The 22077-nt window shown below is 34.6% G+C and overlaps 1 protein-coding gene across 1 annotated transcript in view; it reads right to left on the bottom strand.

Annotated features, from left to right (window-relative positions):
* LOC128982894 (amyloid protein-binding protein 2-like) overlaps positions 1-22077 on the bottom strand; it is a 102441-nt gene that overhangs the window by 59994 nt on the left and 20370 nt on the right. Inside the window, exon 4 of the mRNA XM_054401950.1 lies at positions 1639-1765. Within this exon, the coding sequence (XP_054257925.1) occupies positions 1639-1765 (127 nt within the window). The remainder of the gene's footprint in view (positions 1-1638; positions 1766-22077) is intronic.

The raw sequence follows: 22077 nt of genomic DNA, 5'->3' as shown, positions 1-22077 counted from the left end.
TGACTTCATAAGTCAAATTAAAACTATCGATTGGTTAAGTTAAGCTAAAATAAACAAAACAGAATACAGTAATACAAACAAATAATCACATCTGATTTTAATAAATTGAAAAAAATAACAAACTTATAAGTACAGCTGAGGTATTTTAACATTAGGTATATGAAAAGTTCCCTTTATAAAGGAACTAAGACCATAAAGGGCAATTTAGAAATAATGGATAGTTTTGCGCAAGGTTTCTCGTCATGACGAACATTTTAAGTATATGGTTTATGGGGGTGTGACTTGTAGTTTTGTCAAAAGTTCATGGCTACTTTGGGATTTATATGGATTTAAGCTAATAAGGATTATGAAGTTTTGAGAAAATCGTAAGCCGCACACCTATCAACTGCATGCTTGAATGAAATGTCTTGATGTGGTAAGTAAAATATCATTTTTTCAATAATCTCCCTTAGCACAGGAACCTTAATTAAAGAACTTTAATAATAAAAAATTAAAATATAAAATTTATATCAGCTTTTACATTAATCTTTTTACTCTCATTATAGATGTTTGCATTACGATTTAGTTATTACTTTTGATTCTACCTCACAGTTTCATGGCAATACACAAAAGTTTTACCTTAAAATAAGCAATAAGTACGACTGCTTTTTGTCTGTATAAGTATAAGTATGTGTAACTCATTTTTTACGGTAGATTTATAGACGCAAAGATTCTTACCCCGTGGCGAAACCATCGATTTATACATCGATTGGCGAAACATGAGCAGAACACAATAGTTGATATAAGATTTTATATCTATATCAATAAAATAACAGTTTTGTTGGTACATAGCAGAGAACCATGAGGTTTTTGGTTATTTCTACTTTTTCTACCATAAGAAAGCCAAAACGAGTTTTATCTCAATTTGTGTCTGCTTGTTTGTCTGTCTGTCTGTCATTGTGTCTGTAACGCCAAAATTCCAATTTACGCGGCCCACTGCAAGAAATATAGAGCACCGTTCTTGATCCAAATAGTTTTTGCTGGATGGATGAGAGTGTCTTTAGCCATATTTTAATATGGCCTCACTACTTTAGAAATAAAATAATAGAAAAAAGAAGAATTTTGGCAGTTTTTGTTAAGTTTTCTCCAATGTTTACTGGATACTTCATTTATGAAATACTAATCATCTGTTTAGAGAATACATCATCTATGAAATAACAAATAGCTGATTGGATAAAGATTATTTTTTCTAGCTGTCACCATTGTCTCTACTGATATTATGTTTACATTAAATGTAGTTTACAAAAATCCACAATTTCCAATCAAATTTTTTAACAAATCCAAAACCTCGTGGAAATAATATTATTATTTTATTAATGTTAATATTGAACTAGGGTGTTCACGGAAGCATCGCTGCTAGGATTGTAAAAAGGGCCTTGCAGGACTAGCCGGTAATGCCCCATCAGGTCAGTTTGGGCTGCCTCAAGTTAAGGTGGCGAGGAGTATAGAATTGTGGTCGGTGAAGGAAAGATTATGACGCTTGTTTTAACTGGCTCGATTGGCCGCAATGAAACACATTGGAGACTTTTATTAAGGGACAAGCCTTGAATTAATAGTCTAAAAAGATTAGGGACTAAAAAAGGGCAAAGGAACACTCACTTATGGCAGCACTCTAGAGACTTGCGCCACATGGAGGGCTGATCTGGCAGTGTGTTACACAAGCACAGACAAGCTGACAGCACTTGTTCACTCTCATGGAACCACCCAGCTTCATTGAGGAACCCTCCTGTAAACATAAGAGTAGTGAAACACTCAATTATGGCAGCACTCTAGAGACATGGAGGGCTGATCTGGCAGTGTGTTACACAAGCACAGACAAGCTGACAGCACTTGTTCACTCTCATGGAACCACCCAGCTTCATTGAGGAACCCTCCTGAACATAAGAGCAGTGAAACACTCAATTATGGCAGCAATCTAGAGACTTGTACCACATGGAGGGCATATCTGACAGTGGAGTGATATAAAAGCGCAGACAAGCTGACAGCACTAGTCCAGTCTCGTGGAACCATCCAGCTTCATTGAGGAACCCTCCTGAACATAAGAGCAGTGAAACACTCAATTATAGCAGCAATCTAGAGACTTGTACCACATGGAGGGCATATCTGACAGTGGAGTGATATAAAAGCACAGACAAGCTGACAGCACTAGTTCAGTCTCATGGAACCATCCATCTTCATTAAGGAACCCTCCTGAACATAAGAGCAGTGAAACACTCAATTATGGCAGCAATCTAGAGACTTGCACCACATGGGGGGCATACGTGTCAGTGGAGTGATATAAAAGCACAGACAAGCTGACAGCACTAGTTCAGTCTCATGGAACCATCCAGCTTCATTGAGGAACCCTCCTGAACATAAGAGCAATGAAACACTCAATTATGGCAGCAATCTAGAGACTTGTACCACATGGAGGGCATATCTGACAGTGGAGTGATATAAAAGCACAGACAAGCTGGCAGCACTAGTTCAGTCTCATGGAACCATCCAGCTTCATTGAGGAACCCTCCTGAACATAAGAGCAGTGAAACACTCAATTATGGCAGCAATCTAGAGACTTGCACCACATGGGGGGCATACGTGTCAGTGGAGTGATATAAAAGCACAGACAAGCTGACAGCACTAGTTCAGTCTCATGGAACCATCCAGCTTCATTGAGGAACCCTCCTGAACATAAGAGCAATGAAACACTCAATTATGGCAGCAATCTAGAGACTTGCACCACATGGAGGGCATATCTGACAGTGGAGTGATATAAAAGCACAGACAAGCTGACAGCACTAGTTCAGTCTCATGGAACCATCCAGCTTCATTGAGGAACCCTCCTGAACATAAGAGCAGTGAAACACTCAATTATGGCAGCAATCTAGAGACTTGTACCACATGGAGGGCATATCTGACAGAGGAGTGATATAAAAGCACAGACAAGCTGACAGCACTAGTTCAGTCTCATGGAACCATCCAGCTTCATTGAGGAACCCTCCTGAACATAAGAGCAATACCCTCAATTATGGCAGCAATCTAGAAACTTGTACCACATGGAAGGCATATCTGACAGTGGAGTGATATAAAAGCACAGACAAGCTGACAGCACTAGTCCAGTCTCGTGGAACCATCCAGCTTCATTGAGGAACCCTCCTGAACATAAGAGCAGTGAAACACTCAATTATGGCAGCAATCTAGAGACTTGCACCACATGGAGGGCATATCTGACAGTGGAGTGATATAAAAGCACAGACAAGCTGACAGCACTAGTTCAGTCTCATGGAACCATCCAGCTTCATTGAGGAACCCTCCTGAACATAAGAGCAGTGAAACACTCAATTATGGCAGCAATCTAGAGACTTGCACCACATGGGGGGCATACGTGTCAGTGGAGTGATATAAAAGCACAGACAAGCTGACAGCACTAGTTCAGTCTCATGGAACCATCCAGCTTCATTGAGGAACCCTCCTGAACATAAGAGCAATGAAACACTCAATTATGGCAGCAATCTAGAGACTTGCACCACATGGAGGGCATATCTGACAGTGGAGTGATATAAAAGCACAGACAAGCTGACAGCACTAGTTCAGTCTCATGGAACCATCCAGCTTCATTGAGGAACCCTCCTGAACATAAGAGCAGTGAAACACTCAATTATGGCAGCAATCTAGAGACTTGTACCACATGGAGGGCATATCTGACAGAGGAGTGATATAAAAGCACAGACAAGCTGACAGCACTAGTTCAGTCTCATGGAACCATCCAGCTTCATTGAGGAACCCTCCTGAACATAAGAGCAATACCCTCAATTATGGCAGCAATCTAGAAACTTGTACCACATGGAAGGCATATCTGACAGTGGAGTGATATAAAAGCACAGACAAGCTGACAGCACTAGTCCAGTCTCGTGGAACCATCCAGCTTCATTGAGGAACCCTCCTGAACATAAGAGCAGTGAAACACTCAATTATGGCAGCAATCTAGAGACTTGCACCACATGGAGGGCATATCTGACAGTGGAGTGATATAAAAGCACAGACAAGCTGACAGCACGAGTTCAGTCTCATGGAACCATCCAGCTTCATTGAGGAACCCTCCTGAACATAAGAGCAGTGAAACACTCAATTATGGCAGCAATCTAGAGACTTGTACCACATGGAGGGCATATCTGACAGTGGAGTGATATAAAAGCACAGACAAGCTGACAGCACTAGTTCAGTCTCGTGGAACCATCCAGCTTCATTGAGGAACCCTCCTGAACATAAGAGCAGTGAAACACTCAATTTTATGGCAGCAATCTAGAGACTTGCACCACATGGAGGGCATATCTGACAGTGGAGTGATATAAAAGCACAGACAAGCTGACAGCACTAGTTCAGTCTCATGGAACCATCCAGCTTCATTAAGGAACCCTCCTGAACATAAGAGCAATGACACATAACATATATTTATAATCCTCATTGTTTATCTGAAAACTACTGTTATGTTACTTGTGTCTGATATCATGTAGATGGTGTATTTAGTTTTACTATTGTTTCTAGTTATTTGTCTTATTTTAAAACTACTTCAACAACAAAAATCCGATGATAAACTAAAGCTTGTTCTCTGGTTTAAAATCCAAACAGTAAAGCAAAAATCATAAAATCTACTACACTTACTCACACTATCCATCTATGGTAACTGATCAGTAAAAGCCGAGCTTACCCGATGGAGTCGCATTCTTGTGCCACCTGTAACTCCATATAGGAGCTGAAACTAGTTGTGTTTGCAATTTGATTGGATTGCAGGTGATGGAAGGTATTTAATCCTTTTATGTAAAAAAATACCTCCGCTGCAGCAAACATGCAGACTAAGGAAATTTCCATCTGCCTGAGTGGAATTCCACTAAATTATTCCCTTAAAATTGTCAGATCTATTTCCTATTGAAATGTCTTCAATATACTAAATTATTTGTTTTTTGAGCTCTATAAAATTGTTTGGAAAGAAATTGTGAATGTTTTTCACGGTGAAAAATGAGAAAACCCCATTTTTACCCCATAAAACCTCCCATAAACCCCTGTTCCCATAGTCCGACCATACTGGTTCGTGAACTCGTTAGAATAAATGTAGGTTTACACGTGTATACTAAATTTCATCAAAATCGGATCATTTTTGCTCAAGTTATGATGCTAACGGACACATAATGTATACATATATATATATACAGTAGGACCTAATATCTCGAATTTGAAGGGGTTATGATAAAAATTTGAGTTATCAAGTTTTCCAAGTTAGAGGTTCGAGTTATGAAGGTTCCATATGAAAAAGTTTGAGATACTGAGGTGTTGGGGTCTGACAGTGATGTTACGTCACGGCCTTTATAACTCGAATTTTACGTGTTAAACCTTTATAAATCGGATTCAAACTGTATTTATACGTACTGAAGAAACGTAAAATCTATCTCAACAACTGGCAGACTACACTGACTACAGTTACAGTACCTAGCCAAACAGACCCAGGAAGCAAACACAGGAAGTTGGATTTTCACGTCTCGACAGGAATCAAAACACAACTGACTTTCACTGTTAGGCAAAACTTCGAATTATTGAGGCACATTCGTGCAAACTTCGACTTATAAAGGTAAACTTCGAGTTACTGAGGCTCAATGACAGGAAAATTCGAGTTACAGAGGTAGAATGTTACTGTTCAAAAGTTGTTAAAACTACTTATCGAAGTTAAATATTTAGAAACTTCAACTTATAAAGGTACTTTTAACATTATGATCAATGTGGATTTCAAGGGGATTTTAAAAAATCGAGATATTGAAGAAATTCAAGATATTACGGTTCAAGTAATTGAGGTTCTACTGTATATGAATTTGAACGGATGGTGTTTTTGGCCTCTGGGGACCTCAAAACGAAAAAGTAAATCGGTTCCGGGTCCAGGTCTTACCATGAGACCTACGGTAATAGCTTATTCCCTGTATAGGAAATTTGCTAATATTCCCTATATAGGAAATTTGATAATATCTCCTATATAGGAAATTCGCTAATATTTTTCGGCAACCCTGTGGCTAACATCTACAATTAGAGAACATTTTTGCCATTTAAACAAATCAGCTGATCAAATAATTTTTAAAATCAACATTTTAGTTTGAAATGAAATAAATTTTTCAAGAAACTCCTTAAACATGACTAAACTGTATATTTTTCCGGTGTAAAGTAAGATGCAAGCTTAAAAAAATTACATCTCAATTATTATGAAAACTAGCGTACCTACATGTTGCTCGAATTCGAGCAATTGCAATGTATTACAGGAGTTATTTCAAAACGAATAACAGTCATATTTACAATGAGTTTAAAAGAGTCAACTCAAAAATTACCGGTGTGTAACTCAGACCATGTTTATCTTCGTTATTGATAAACCTAAAGCATTCCGGCCGGTTTTCTCCTTCTCTAAATGCCTCGCTGTACAGGCAACACAGGTCATTCATAGAGAGCCAATTGAGAACGAAAAGTTGTTTTGGGGTAGTGTTAGGGCGCATTTGTAACCTAATAGTTGAGATTGTCCAGGGTCAGGTGCTGACTATGATGAGTTAAGCCTATTACGCGCCACTGTAGCTGCGGTCGTTATCACGATTACGTCTCCTGTCTTATGTTTTGTTTTCTTCGCGTCACGAGGCATTTAAATGAAAAAACAACAAATAAACAAATTATAGGTACACACAACAACGATAAATGCACAAATTTTAGTTAGAATCATGCTAACACGATCCGTCATAGCGACACAAAACAACGATAAATACACCAATTTTAGATACAACCATACTAACACGATCTGTCTTGGGAGTTATGTTTACACAAACTCAAATAGTAAACAAATGTACTCGATGCGTTTCATTGGATGGAAAAATAAATAACAGCGATTAAATTATACAGCTGATCAAAATGTAAACAATTATGTTCTTCATAAGGATAACATGGGAACTTTCAAAGCCACTGGGGCAGTGCCCAAGGGACTTTTTCAAAAATATAAGGCCAGTTTGCAAATCTACGTGACACGGTCTTTCCAAAGAGATGTCAATGGATAAAATCGGTTAAGAAATGGCGGAGGAGTTCAACTGACAAAGTTTCATGTAGCGTATAAATTATATAAAAGAAAGAAAACAACAAATAAACAAATTATAGGTACACAAAACAACGATAAATACACCAATTTTAGATACAACCATACTAACACGATCCATCTTGGGAGTTATGTTTACACAAACCCAAATAGTAAACAAATGTACTCAATGCGTTTCATTGGATTGAAAAATAAATAACAGCAATTAAATTATACAACTGATCAAAATATAAACAATTATGTTCTTCATAAGGATAACATGGGAACTTTCAAAGCCACTGGGGCAGAGCCCAAGGGACTTTTTGCAAATCTACGTGACACGATCTTTCCAAAGAGACGTCAATGGATAAAATCGGTTAAGAAATGGCGGAGGAGTTCAACCAACAAAGTTTCATGTAGCGTATTAATTATATAGATTGATGCAGAGATAAGAAAGTTATTGTGTACCGACAAAAAAAGTACGTTAGAAATTATGTGTAACTCACTCACTGGGGATACTTTGAGCACTTCTAGAAGTGCTAGGGAGTTGAAATTTGGCACGCTTGTAGGTCTTGGTACATGAAAATTACAATGTATAGATGTTTTGCATAAATTTGGAGGATTTCTTTATAAATTCAAGTGCTTATCATGTGTTTAATGAAAGTAACATAACGTGCATTTGGCATTGACTTTTTAACATTTAGGTTAATTTAGTAATTGTGTTTTGTTACACCTATGCTTAAATTAAACTAAAGAATATCATAAATAACTCAATTGTACGCCGTCGATTTTAGTGTTCTAAGATCTGTGGTAGATTTGTAACTATATTTAATTGTAAAATGGTAATAGAAAATACTCGTATTTTATCTTATTATAGAATGCTGTTCACAATTACACTATTGCATTTCGATAAATTTATTATTTGTGTGTTGCTACACCGCTGATTAAATTAAACCAAGGAAAACATCGTAACACTAAGCTGTACCACGGCCACCTTTAAATCCAGGCCGCGGTCTGGTAGAATTGGAAACGTTGCAAGTAGTGTTGTGTGGCGCCAGACGTCCCATAAGATGGAAGACAGATGACGTCATTAATTCACGTATTATTCATTTAAATTTAAATTTATGGCCACACATTTATTAAAAGATTTAAAATAAAACATATAGAATTGAAAAGTAAAACAATATTTAAATTTAAAATCTATTTTTGTACATTTAAAGTGGAGTCAATATTTTCATGGCCCAGTAACCAAGATTGCGTATTCTTAAAAACATACACAAATACCATTAGCTGCCTCCAAACAAAACAGCTGTTACAACCCTACTTGTGATGTTGCCATTTTGAAGGCCACGGCCTGGAGTTTAAGGTGGCCGTGGCTGTACACAATGTTTTTTTGTTTCTAAAATCAATGAAATATCTGTTGATATATTTACTTAATCAATAGTAAGTGAAAAATAAAAATGTAAAGGCAATGGACTATGGAACTAAATAAAAGAACTGGTTTGTATCATTGGTGGAAGAAAAATACATAGGTGTGCTATTCCCGTCATATGCTGAAGTCACCCAGATTGTAAATACCATTTCACCATTTAAAAAAAAAAAATAAAAACAATAACGATCAAATTAAAAACAAATATATACTTATATGGTAATACATTCAGGTAATTTTTTTGCAATGTGGGTGACGTCAGCATATGACGGGAATAACACACCGGTGTTTATTCCTTCCACCATGATACAAACCAGTTCTTTTATTTAGCTCCATAGTATATTGCCTTTACATTGTTACACTTACCATTGATTCAGTAAACATATCAACAGATATTTCATGTTTTTACTTCCACCACGGGTTTGTTTATTATGTTGTTCGTTGATATTTTTGTAGAGTAGAATTAGAGATGCAATGACACATAATATGTGTGATTGAATCTCTGATTCTAAGAACAGTTGGCTCAAAATGTAGAGAGACACCCCCTCAGGAAGAATGGGCTGTGCTAATCCCCTGTTGACATACCCATCGCCTTAATTAGTGGCGTCCACCCCGGACTGCCAGCATTTCACGAAATAATTTGCAATCAACTGATACATTAGACCTACAAAATTGAATGACGGCTCATTTTTTTCGTCTTACTTAGACGAATAAAAACAATTTTAATCAAAGTTCTACGATGTACCGTTGCCGACATAACACAGTTTTTGCTTAACTTCTATGAATATTGTGGAGTGCTACTGGAAAACCCGTAATCTATGAGTCTATAGGTATGTCAACAGGGGATTAGGACGGCCCATTTTACCCGAGGGGTAAAATTTTAACATGTCATGCTCGTCAACATATTACTTCAAATTCTAAAATATTTACATTAAGTTCAGGGGCTACAAAATGGAATTAAAATTCTTTAATTTCTTTTATATATGAATACTCATAAGGTTAGCATGAGGAACTAGAGCCACTGGGGCGGAGCCAGAAAGGATTTTTGAGATAAGAATAGGGCTATATGTATCTTTCATTTGACTTTAATTGGGATTTGTTATTAGCTCAAAACTGCATTTTACTAGGAGTCCAAACAAACATCACTTTGCTATGTATAATTGGTTAGTACTGGTTATAACATATAAATCACAAAATATAAAAGAAAAGTGGTAAAATGGAATTGAAAATTGAAATCACAGGCCAAGCCAGCTTATTTAGGACAGTTGCAAGCTATATCTATTAGAAATGACCCAAAGACCTAAAGTGTGTAAATATTTCTGGTTTATTGATAGCACAGATGGAACCAAGGCTTTGTAACTTCCGTAAACAACTCTTTTTTGTCAGATGGTCAGGCATCTATATTATTAAAGAATTTGTTGGATTTTTGTGTGCAGCAAATCGACCCTGAATATTTATTTTTGTGGGCATATTGGGTATCAATTAAAAGCTCTTATCCTGTAGATGTGCATTTTGCTGGTTTGGATGTTATCTCATGAAAGCCCTTCGTCCTATAGGCTTTCAAAATTTCATAGTTTGTGCTGAATTCTGTTGTTAATAGTCTGAACTTTATCAAGTTTAATTTTTTTTTTCAAAATAGATGGCCATGAAACAATTTTGTTTACATTCATACCAAAATTGGTTTATCTTACAGCTAGTGATGTTTTAGTGAATTCAAGTACAATATTGTAATGTTATTTGTATAAAATGTAAATAAGAAAATGACTTGCTTTAGATTTTGTGTTTTGATAGGATTTTGTATTTTCATAGTATAATTTATTTCCAACGGAAACCCATTACAAATAATTATTGATGTTTTAGTGTAAAGAATGAAGAAACGTAAAGAAGAACATGATTTTTGTTAGATTTTGTGTTTTCATAGTATTTTTTATTATTATTTGTAATTTTTCTAAGATGCCTCGAAGAGATCGCACTTGCAATTAAAATAATAGGGAAAATAATAGGGATATGATGAGGAATAATCGTTTTCACCCTTATCAACTGCCCTTGGCCATGGAAAATTCAGTAAATCCCACTCTTTTTCAACTTTGACTAATGAATGAAGTACCTATGTAGCTTTAGCTGTAGCGAGCTACAATTTTTAAGTAGTTGTAGCGAAACTTAAGCTACTTTTCTCGCTACATTGGTTGAGATAGTCATTTTTAAGAAAACGTTACGTGAAACAACCTCTTTCAAACTTAAATTTTCAAGGAAAGTAGGCCTAACTACTTTTATGGCTTCATACAGCTAATCACAGCAGTTTTGTTTTATTCGCTACTACAGCGTTGCATGGACATGGAGGCCAATATCTGAGTGCAATCCACATTTTTTGCTCTCATTTCATTCGTTTGGTACTCTATGGTTACTGGTCAGATAAAATAAAATCACTAGACGCAAAAGGCAGACGGCGTTTAAACGTTACCGGTCACAAGAGATAAGACTATTGAAAGCTTGCAAGTGATTGACAGGGAAATTAGTAATCGATTTGGTCTCTTTATTTTATAGATAGTTTCAACTTGGGTTTGATGGGAAACCAACACAAAACCAAAACAACGAGAAAGCTGGTCTATCAATCTTTGCTTCAGCTGTTGATTGTGATTCATCATCACAAGCCCTTCCTTGGTTTGATTACGAAGATTTTAAAAGTTTACTAATGTAAACGAAGAGGAAATTACCTGATGAAATTTAAGACATGCCTAGACTACATAATAATAAGTACCGGTATAACAAAAACATCTCTATATAACACAAAAATTGCATTGAAAAAATAGCATAGTTTGCTCCTGTTAACAGCTCGAGCCTAGGACTAATTTCTAGGCTATGCTATTGGATTAAGACGAATACCAAGTTCAATTAATAGAAATAATATATCTGTTTAGTGCTTGAAAAACACGCCTACTTAAGCCAACTTGTTACATAGCCAAGTAGGCCTACATCTTATTTTTCCTTCAAAATGTTAAATATGTTTAAATTAAAAATATGATTTCAGGATAAGTTGCTAAATACTGTTTTGGGCACCAACGTTTGTTGAAGCACAATTTGCCCTATCTATGACAAAGGACGATTTCTTGACATCGTATAGTGTTATTCATAAAACAAGTAACTAATCTCTATGGTTAAAAGTTATAGCAATGTCGTTTTTAATAAAGAAAGGTAATAAAATCCATTTCAGTAGGCTAGGCTCTGTAACACCGAGTATTTTTAAATAACGTTTTACAGTTTTATTGTCTTTTATAGTTGATACAAGACAATAAATTAATGTAAATTAAAGAAATAAAATGAGCTTTTTAAATATAGTTTTGTTGTAAAAAACTAGCAGAGTACCCGTCCTTCGTACGTACAGATTTAAATTGATGAAATGTTTGCCCTGATTAACAACACTAGTGGTTGGCTTTGTAATAAAAGGTAATGCAAGTTTTCCATTAGTTTATTTTTGCTTATTATTGTGATATATACACCATCTGCATGCAAAGATTGGACTTTGAAAAAAGTTCAGTAGTATAGGGTAAAACATATCAATTATATGTGAAATAAGTTATATAATTATATTATATAATTTTCAAATGATAAGCTTACCGTACTTAAACATTTATTTCGTTGAAAAACTTACATATAAAGTAATGAAAGAAAAATAATCATGTAGTAAAGCAAAAAACCGGTGCCTACTACAGTGCCGGTTTACTACAGTGCCTATGTTGATGTGATTATTTTTCTTTCTTTACTTAATATGTAAGTTTTTCAACAAAATAAATGTTTAAGTACGGTAAGCTTATCATTTGAAAATTTAATCATGAGGGAACATTATTTCCATACATGCATCAGCGGATCATATCATTCGTACTAGATAGCCTTATAAGTTAGCCTAGCCTTAAAGAAAGATATTTTTTCAAACTAAGAGTTTCAATTGAGCTATGTTCCTGAAACCAAAGGGGAATGTGTAACTATTTCATACAACAGGCTTAAAGATCATGGTTTTGCTTCAGTGTCCTCTCCGTTGCGAAGCACGGGTACAGCAGCTACTAAGGTAATAAATTAAAATAATAACAAACAAATAAGTACAGCTGAGATATCTTTAACATTAGGTACTGTATATGGAAAGTTCCCTTTAGAAAGGAATAACGACCTTAAAGGTCGTATATGGTTTATATGGTTTGAGTATATGGTTTATGGGGGTGTGACCAGGGCTGTCCGAAGGGGGGGGCAACCGGGGCAAGTTGTCCCGGGCGCTGCGGCTGAGGGGGCGCCGCGCATCGGCTATTTGTATTAACATATAGTATTAAAATATGTGAATGCGACTTTTACTGGGGGGAAGGGGGCACAACGACCACATTTGCTCCGGGCGCCACAAACCCTAGGGACGGCCCTGGGTGTGACTTGTAGTTTTCTCAAAAGTTCATGGGTACTTTGGGATTTATACATAGATAATTAATGTAGTATAATCTTAAAAAATACAAAACAGTTTTTATAAACTGCACATAGGCTACTTTATACTTTAATACTTTATTCTGAAATGGCAACCATACAAATGTAGGTATAAACACTATTCTATGTATATAATACCCCCGCCGCAGCAAACCTGCAGACTAAGCGAATTTCCATTTGCCAGATTTGATTTTCAATTAAATCTATTCAAATAACATTAGGTTTAACGAGTACCTAGGTATGCTGCCTACAGGGTAATAAAGTGTGTTTTTTAGTAAAAAATTAATAGCTTAGTATAAAATAAATAGATTGGCCAAGTTTGATCCAAATATATGCACAAACAAGCAAACTACAAAAGTTTACTTATTCTCCATAAGAATAACATGGGAATTTTTTAATTATAATTTTCTCTGTAACCAAAAACCATACAAAAACACTTCAATATACTGAATTATTTGTTTTTTTTAAGCTCTTCAAAATGGTCTAGAAGAAATTTGGGAAATTTTATGTTTTGAGGGTCAAAAATGAGAAAAACCTATTTTTACCCCATAAAACCCCATTCCCATGGTCCGATCATGCTGGTTCGCGAACTCGTTCGAATAAACGTAGGTTTACACGTTTGTACCAAATTTCATCGAAATCGGATCATTTTTGCTTGAGTTATCATGCTAACGGACACATATATATATATATAAAATATAAAATACCCCCGCCGCAGCAAACCTGCAGACTAAGCGAATTTCCATTTGCCTGATTGGATTTAGACTAAAATGTCTCCTTAAAAATATCACATTTATTCCCTATTTAAATAGAATCAGTTTAACACATACTTAGGTTTGCTGCAACAGGGAGGGTAAAAGTGTTTTTTTATGTAAAATGTTAACAGTTAGTAAGAAATAAAAAAATTTTCCAAATTTGGGCAAAATATGTTAATAAACAAGCACACTACAACGGTTTACTTATTCTCCATAAGAATAACATGGGAATTTTAAATTAACAATTTTTTGGAATTTTCTCCGTAACCATTAGGCGCATTATAACGCTTCAATATACTAAATTATTTGTTTTTTTAAGCTCTACAAAATAGTTTGGAAAGTAATTTCAAAATTTTATGTTTTTTTGGTCAAAAATTGGAAAAACCCATTTTTACCCCATAAAAGCCCCCATAAACCCATGTTCCCATAGTCCGATCATGCTGGTTCGCAAACCCGTTCGAATAAACGTAGGTTTACACGTTTGTACCAAATTTCATCAAAATTGGATCATTTTTGCTCGAGTTATCGCGCTAACGGACACATATATATATATATATATATATATAAATATATATATGTATATGAATTTGAACGGATGGTGTTTTTGGCCTCTAGGGACCTCAAAACAAAAAACAAATCGGTCCCGGGTCCAGGTCTTACCATGAGTACTACGGTAATAGCTTATTCCCTATATGGGAAATTCGCTAATAATTTTAAATAATTTAAAAAAGGGTACTATGGTGTATTATTTATTAATATTAAATATATAAATATATATATATATATATGAATTTGAACGGATGGTGTTTTTGGCTTCTAGGGACATCAAAATGAAAAAGTAAATCGGTCCCGGGACTAAGTCTTACCATGAGACCTACGGTAATAGCTTATTCCCTATAGGGAAATTCGCTAAAAACTATATGTGTAGGTTTTATAGTATTCATAAACGTTATGAACACTCTAAGATATGGTTTTATGCTGGAACATTCTGTTTCAAATGCAAAACTTAAGAGTTTGCAAGAAAAATAAAAGTCATAGTCTTCATTTTATGCTCAAGTAGCTATGTGATATTATTTAAAGAGTGACAAGAAATTAGTTTTTATATTGAACTAACTTACATTTAGAATGAGTCTAAATAAAACAAACATGTTAAAACAAAAATCACCAAGTTTGAACAATAGTTAAACTTAAATATCTTTATTTATTTGACAGTCATTATAAACTGCATAAGAGCGTCAACAAAATTTCTCTTACAAATAAAAACAATATTTCTTATAAATAAAATCTAAAAACTAAAAATCATTGATTTCTAAAGAAGTCTTCTACACTGTAACAAGAGCGTGACAAAAGAAGACTCTTAACCCCTTTGCCAAATTTGTCCACACTATTTTCCATCTTCAGGGGAGCGGGCAGTGCATTGAACAGTTGAATGCAATTGTAAAATAAATGATTTTCAAAAAACGCAGTTTTTTGCTTTGGAATGTCCAAATCGGACATTAAGCTCCTATTATCAATATACTTTTTATTGCTTATACTTGTAAATCGTCTTCACTATCAGTTTTACCTGATTTTATTAAGTTATAAATACATCTCTTTAATGGCTGATTTCTCACTCTTCAAATTCAACCAACAAACATTTTATATCAACAACCAACTCAAAAAAACTCATGATATTTTACGTACTTATGTTAACCAGCATTGCTGCGAAACATTAGTAACTGGGATCTCAGAACATTGCAACAATGGGATTGTGGAACAACATTCCCACACCAGTAGTGATTTGTCAAAAACTATACTACAGCCATGACATTTCCTTTTTTCACTCTTAGATCAATATTAGTGGGAAGTAATGTTTTGCAGTAAAAGAATCTTTGTATATAAACCATCGTATTCATCCCGTTGCTAAGTAATACAATATGAATCAAAGCTCAATGGTATTCATCGAATGTCCTTTTCTTTTGTACTGCATTTTGTACTATAGATGGTTTGTTATAACTATATATTATGATTCGTTTGTTTGCATTTTCCTTGGTAAAACAGTCATAGCTATAAGGCTAATGTTAAAGGTGTACAAATGTTATTTAAAAGGAAAAAAAAATTTTCCAGAACAGAGCCTATTATAGATATTGTTTTAAACCAAAAACTGAGATTTTTATAACAATTTAGCGGAAATTGTAGGAGTCGTTTTTTTTTATTTTTTATTATTGTGCGCACAAACGTTACTTGTATTGTAGTTAAGGATTTTGTACATGGACGCTAATTTTAAGATGAGCTACAAGATCTAGCCGACTGTTTCCGTTATAATGGGAATTTAACAGCCAGACCTAACATCCTCTCGAATGATAAATCCTTGACTGGGGATCTTCCTGTTGTCAAACTTTCCCTTCCTACACTCAAGGACAGGCATGACAAGATTTACTTTTAGGTAAAAAAAGTCTCTTAGCAAATACGATTAAATAGGCCTAATGGTTACCCTTATTCTTTTTTTAGTAGCTTGTTACGACAGGGTTAGTCTTTATAGCATAATATAATATAATATATTTACTTTCTTTAATTTTCAATATGTTTATACTCATTAATAGAACAGCTTGTCCAGTCTCATTAATTTACCCCAATATAAATGTTACAGCAATATCACACATTCCTTTATATTCTTACTCTTGAGGGAATTGTAACATTTAGCAACAATTATACTTCAAAACCAACAATGTTTTACAACTTCGGCTATGAGATGAAGACTTTGATATTGTTATTTCCACCAGATGTTATTCAGGCCCGCACTACACTGTAAAATGTTTTATAAAAGATCTTTTATAAAAGTTCTTTGACAATAACCAATATCTTTCATAATCTAATTGGCCTTATTTTATACAATATTTTTTTTAATAACTTCTTTTATCAAATTTAACAGATTGTCATTTTCTTTTAAGATGGACAGCGTCTTTTATAAAAGATCTTTCATAAAACACTACTGTTACCTGGGCTTCACCCCGTTTGACTTCATAAGTATTAATACAACTATTGATTGTACTGTGTTGGGAGGCATTTCATAATTACTTCAAAGAACAACATTTGACTTAATAAGCTGTCAGGGCAGAGTCCTAGGAGAATATTAAAATTAAAGATGACTATCTCCATTAAGCCTGTGGTTATATTGGCTATACTCATGGAAAAATTCAGCTCAATTAATTGTTCAAGTAGTTTTCACGTTATTGGCATACTCCAAACATTCATATCTATAATATTAGTTCATCCGATCCAAGTCATTGACTTGATCAGTAATGCACTAAAATAATTAACCCGCTACTCCGTTTCCCATACATATACATTATTTTTGGCAAAAACAAACATAATACACTTTTATACAAAATTTGAAAAAAGTCAATAAGTTGATGAATTATGCACTTAAAACAATTACCCTATTCACACAGTACCTAAAAATTTAGTATTTAACAATTTAGTATGGTACCTATTTGACATTTCTCATTGTGTATCATAGCTTATTGTTGATTTGTTCAAATTGGTTGTTATAATAAATTTTAACAAAACGTGAATAGTGCTGCACCCTGCTACAAGGCTTTAAAATGCTATTGAACATCATAGAAACTGTTTAATTGAAACAGCTCTGTTAAGATTCATTACTTCCTTTATTATAAAAAATCATAAGGTTAATGTGGGAAGAAACTCCAGAGCCACTGGGACGGAGCCAGAAAGTCAGGTCAGAATAAAAACTGCTTAGTTTTCCTATTTAATGCCTAAAGAATGAGTGTACCAAATTTCAGTCTTCTAGGTAAATTGGAAGTAGGAGAACTAGTGATGGGTGAGTCAGTGAGTCAGTCAGTCGGTCATTGAGAGCTTTGCATTTTATAGGTATAGATTTTACAGTGTAATACGGGCCTTAAGATGTCTGATATATCAGCATTTATGGCTTAAGGCCATGTCACACCGACATCCGCCGCTCCCGCCGCAGGAGTACCGCGCGCGGATGTTTTTCCTCGAGCCATGTCACACCAAAAGTTCGCGTCCGCGGCAGGAGTTTTGAGATGAGTTCATTACAATTCGTTTTACATAAGAAACTCATCTTACCTGTTTAGTATGCCATGTAAATTTGCAGGTTTTAAGTGAAGCAATTGAATGTTTATTAATTTGTTAGTGTAGGGCTACTTTAAAAAGTGAATAACTATTTTTTAAATTTAATTTAGACCTTGTGTTGGAAGAATTTTAAATATGGTTGTGGATAAATTATTCACTTTCAGCTTTTGAACGTTATTTTTCGCTACACTACAAACACTATTTACTTTTTTAAATAAAAACATTATGACCATTTCAAAACTAATGTAATTTTTTGCTAAGCCTTCTATTGAAAGTCCAAGTTTACATTGATTGTAAAGTTTTGGTTGTTGCAAATCGAAAAAAGTTGATGAAACAATAAAAAAATTGTTTACTTCGGCAATATAAAAATGTTTATTGGGAAACATTAAATTTTCACCGTAAACATTATTTTTGTATGGTAAACAAAAATGTTTTTTCCTGGTGATAAACATAATTACGAAGATAATACAAAACAACATAGACTACATCATCAAACAAAAGAAACATGTTAAATTTAATTTAAAACTGTATTAAATTGTATTACTTTTAAACTTTAAATAGCTTGGGCATTCGAAATGCCCCTTTGCGCATGCGCTAGACAAAACTCCCGCAGCGGTAGTCTCAAAAAATCGCTCAGCAGGCGGACGTGGCGGACACTACCGCACGCCCGCGGGTGCGCGGTAGTGCGGTGTGACTTGGCACATTTGATAACATGGTGAGCGAATTTTCAAAATTCGCTCCCGCCGCGGGAGCGAGCTCGGTGTGACTTGGCCTTTAGGGTTAAAGAGTCAAAAATGTGTCAATTCAATATCAATTATTTAAGTTGGGGATGCCACTATGAGCGTATTTTAACTCAAATATGAGTGAAGGATGAGTGTAGTGTGCAATGAAGTATACTCTACTTTAAGGTAACTTTACCAAACCTGACCAAGCAAAAATGTTAAATCCCACGTTTCCCACTGGTTTCTCGACTTCCAATTTTTTCCAAACAAATCCAATTTTGTGTAGGTTTACGAGGCCCAAGGACGGGCAGGGCACTACGCGTTGTACAACTTCATGTTTTTTACACAGCCAACTTTAACCCTGGAATTGCTGGTTAGACATTCCAAAACGCCACTTTATTTTACCGCAGTTTGCATAGATAAATAACCAAATTAATAAAAAATATTATTTACAAGGCATTTATAAAATGACTCATCAGCTGACTGGTAATTGTGAAGTCAGCGAACAAATAAAATAACAATTTCAAGTATGCCAACTCAACAAAAAATATTATGGATGAGTTAGCAGGATATCCAACCTTTTTACATATTGCCGAGTTACCGTGATCGCGAATGACGATCACATATTATATTACCAAGGCCGCAACATTTACTTACCGAAAGCTTACGGGTATTGCTGCGAAAACTAGTGACAAGGATATCGCCGAGTTGCCGCAATCGCAAATGATGATCACGATATCACCAAGACTGAAATATTTACTTACACGTTGTCACAATTTTGACGATCATCGATTCATACCAATTATATAAAAATAACTGTTTCCCAGTAGTAGGCCTTTGCGGGCCGGATAAAATCTGTTCTTGGCCCGCGTGCCGTAGGTTGGAGACCCCTGCTTTAAGCTATGGTTCTATTTCGAGTGGATTCACTTCACCGAGTTCCTCTTGGACTACCCTCTTGAGTGTCCAAAGTTTTGATGTGAGGTTTTCAAAAGTAAATAGCCTATTAATAACTGGTATCCATGGAAGCATAATGTTTACCTTTGCAATGAAATTTCAATACAAACAAGCAGAATTGTCAAGTACTTATTTCACAATTTCAGCCAGCTGATCCAACAAATTAAAAATATTATTTTACTCAACTAAGTGGTAAAAAAAGGATTATTAATTCTAAAACTTTGTCATTTATGAAATGGAATAAAATATTCCTTTATTGGCACCGATACATTTCAATTTTTGAGCAATGCTCGTGAAACAGGTGACATTGTCCATTATTAAAACTAGATTTACAATACATTCCTATAAACTAAATAAATTTAATAGAAAAATGTTTAACTGTTATTCAAATAATCAGAAATAGAGTCAAACTGTTTTTTTAAGAGGTACATTTTTAATTCATTTTTGAATTTACAAATATTGGCCATTTCTCTGAATTTGGTAGGTAGACTGTTGTAAAACCCGAGACTCATATAATGGTGATCTTTCATACAGACAAGAGGCGATGTCTTGGATATTTCAAATTATTTTTAAAACAAGTAGGATATTGATGGATGAATTGATTATTGTCGTATGATTGGTAGTTAATTTTTAAATAAACCATCATTTTGAATATATGAAGAGAAGGAATTGTTAATATGTTTTTTTTTTGTTTTTTTTAATAGGTTTACATGAAGTTCATGAAGTTTAAATCAGTTATATCCCTTAAAACAAACATTTGAAAACAGGCTTATTCAATCTCTTTAGTATCATGTCTATATGTGGTTTCCAGGTTAAATTTATATCAATAATTAAGCCTAAGAACTTTGTATATTCAACAAAAGATAAAGTATTGCTTGGATAGCATAATTCAAAAGTTTGATTCTCTCTATTTTGGATTGTTTGAAATAATTTAACCTGTGTTTTAGAACTATTGAGTTGCAGCCCATTTACTGTAAATCAATTGGACAAATCTATTAGTGAGCGGTTGAGTTCTAGTTTTAGATTTGGTATATATTTTGCTTTAACTATGTGTCATCAGTTGGTATTTGTATCATTTTGGTATCATTTTGATATCAGTTGGTACTTCTTGGCTGTAGTGTCATCAGCATATAATATGAGACTAGAAGATACATTTTGAGGTACATCATATACAAAAATAATAAAGGACCTAATATCGAGTCTTGTGGGACACCACATTTAACTTTAAACCAATTTGAGAAAACTATTTTGCAAATTTTTATAATCAATGTTCTTTGTTTTAAGATTTAGTCCATGACAAAGCCATGTCAGAAAATGAAAAATGTCGAAGTTTGCTCATTAAGACGTATAATTTACACAATCAAACGCCTTGGATGGATTACAGAACACCGCCGCTGTACTATGTGATCCATCCAGGCTAGCCGATACAACATTTATGAAGTCTGAGACAGCCACTGTTGTGTTTTTTCCAGATCTAAATCCAAATTGTTTCTCTGTGAATTACGCCTCTTTCACACGCTGAGGCGCGCGCCGTGCGGTGCCCGCCGGATCAGGCGTTGGGCTATGGGAGTAGATGAGTCCCTTCACACGATGAAATGAAATTAAATGAAATGATGCGTGCGACGGCCCAACCCCTAGGCTGTCTCAATTTAGGAAAACTACCTGACCAAGAGGGTGCAAAGATATATAAGAAATTATATATTGTTGTATCAGAAAATAATATATTTGAAGTTATCACAAAACATATATTTTTATGTTCATGCCATGCAAATCGGCCAACTTAAAGTATTAAAACAATCATTTTCCTTCATAACTAGAGGAGAATATTTAGTATTAAATTACTAATTTATACATAATGAAATATTTTGTTTTGAGACTTCTAGAATACAATTTTTTTAGATATAACAAATTTATTATATTTTCATTTAGCCAGGATTTGGTATGGTAAAGAGTATATATAGCAATATTTGAGCACTTATTACAAGCAAATAATTAATATCAATTAATATAAACCAAAATTAATCAATGAAGAACATAAAAAAACTACAAACTCGTGCCGATTATTAAGTATTGGGTGAACCCAAAATCGCCTATTATTTCTTCTTCTCCATACTAAATACATGGCTAAAACCTTCTTTTGTTGTGGTGTTAACATCGCAACTAGCCATAACTGAACAGAATAAATAATAAATATTCAAGAGAGCCGTACGGCACGCGCCGGACGAAACCATCCTCGTGTGAAGACACACGCTTGACTGGCGCAGCGCCGTGTGGCAGCGCATCGTGTGAAAGAGGCGTTAGAAATTGTTTTCAAAATATGAATAAACTTGGTTGTATGCAAGTTTTTCAAAAACCTTTGCTTTGATAAACATGGTAAAATGGATAAGGGACAATAGTTTTCAGGATTTTCCAGCAAACCTTTTTAATTCAGAGGTTTTAGTTCAGCTTTTTTTAGTTGATGTGGAAAAATTCCTTCATCAAAGCATTGATTAATTATCAGATTATTTATTATTGATTATTTTTATCCTTATAGTTCAAAGTATAGTTTGGTGGCGGAAA

The sequence above is a fragment of the Macrosteles quadrilineatus genome, unplaced genomic scaffold, assembly GCF_028750875.1.
Source record: "Macrosteles quadrilineatus isolate MER2022 unplaced genomic scaffold, UCM_ALF_1.0 Scaffold_1__1_contigs__length_201487025, whole genome shotgun sequence".
In the NCBI taxonomy this organism is placed as follows: domain Eukaryota; kingdom Metazoa; phylum Arthropoda; class Insecta; order Hemiptera; family Cicadellidae; genus Macrosteles; species Macrosteles quadrilineatus.
Note: the sequence above shows the minus strand (reverse complement) of the source record. Positions and strands in the feature narration are given on the sequence as shown.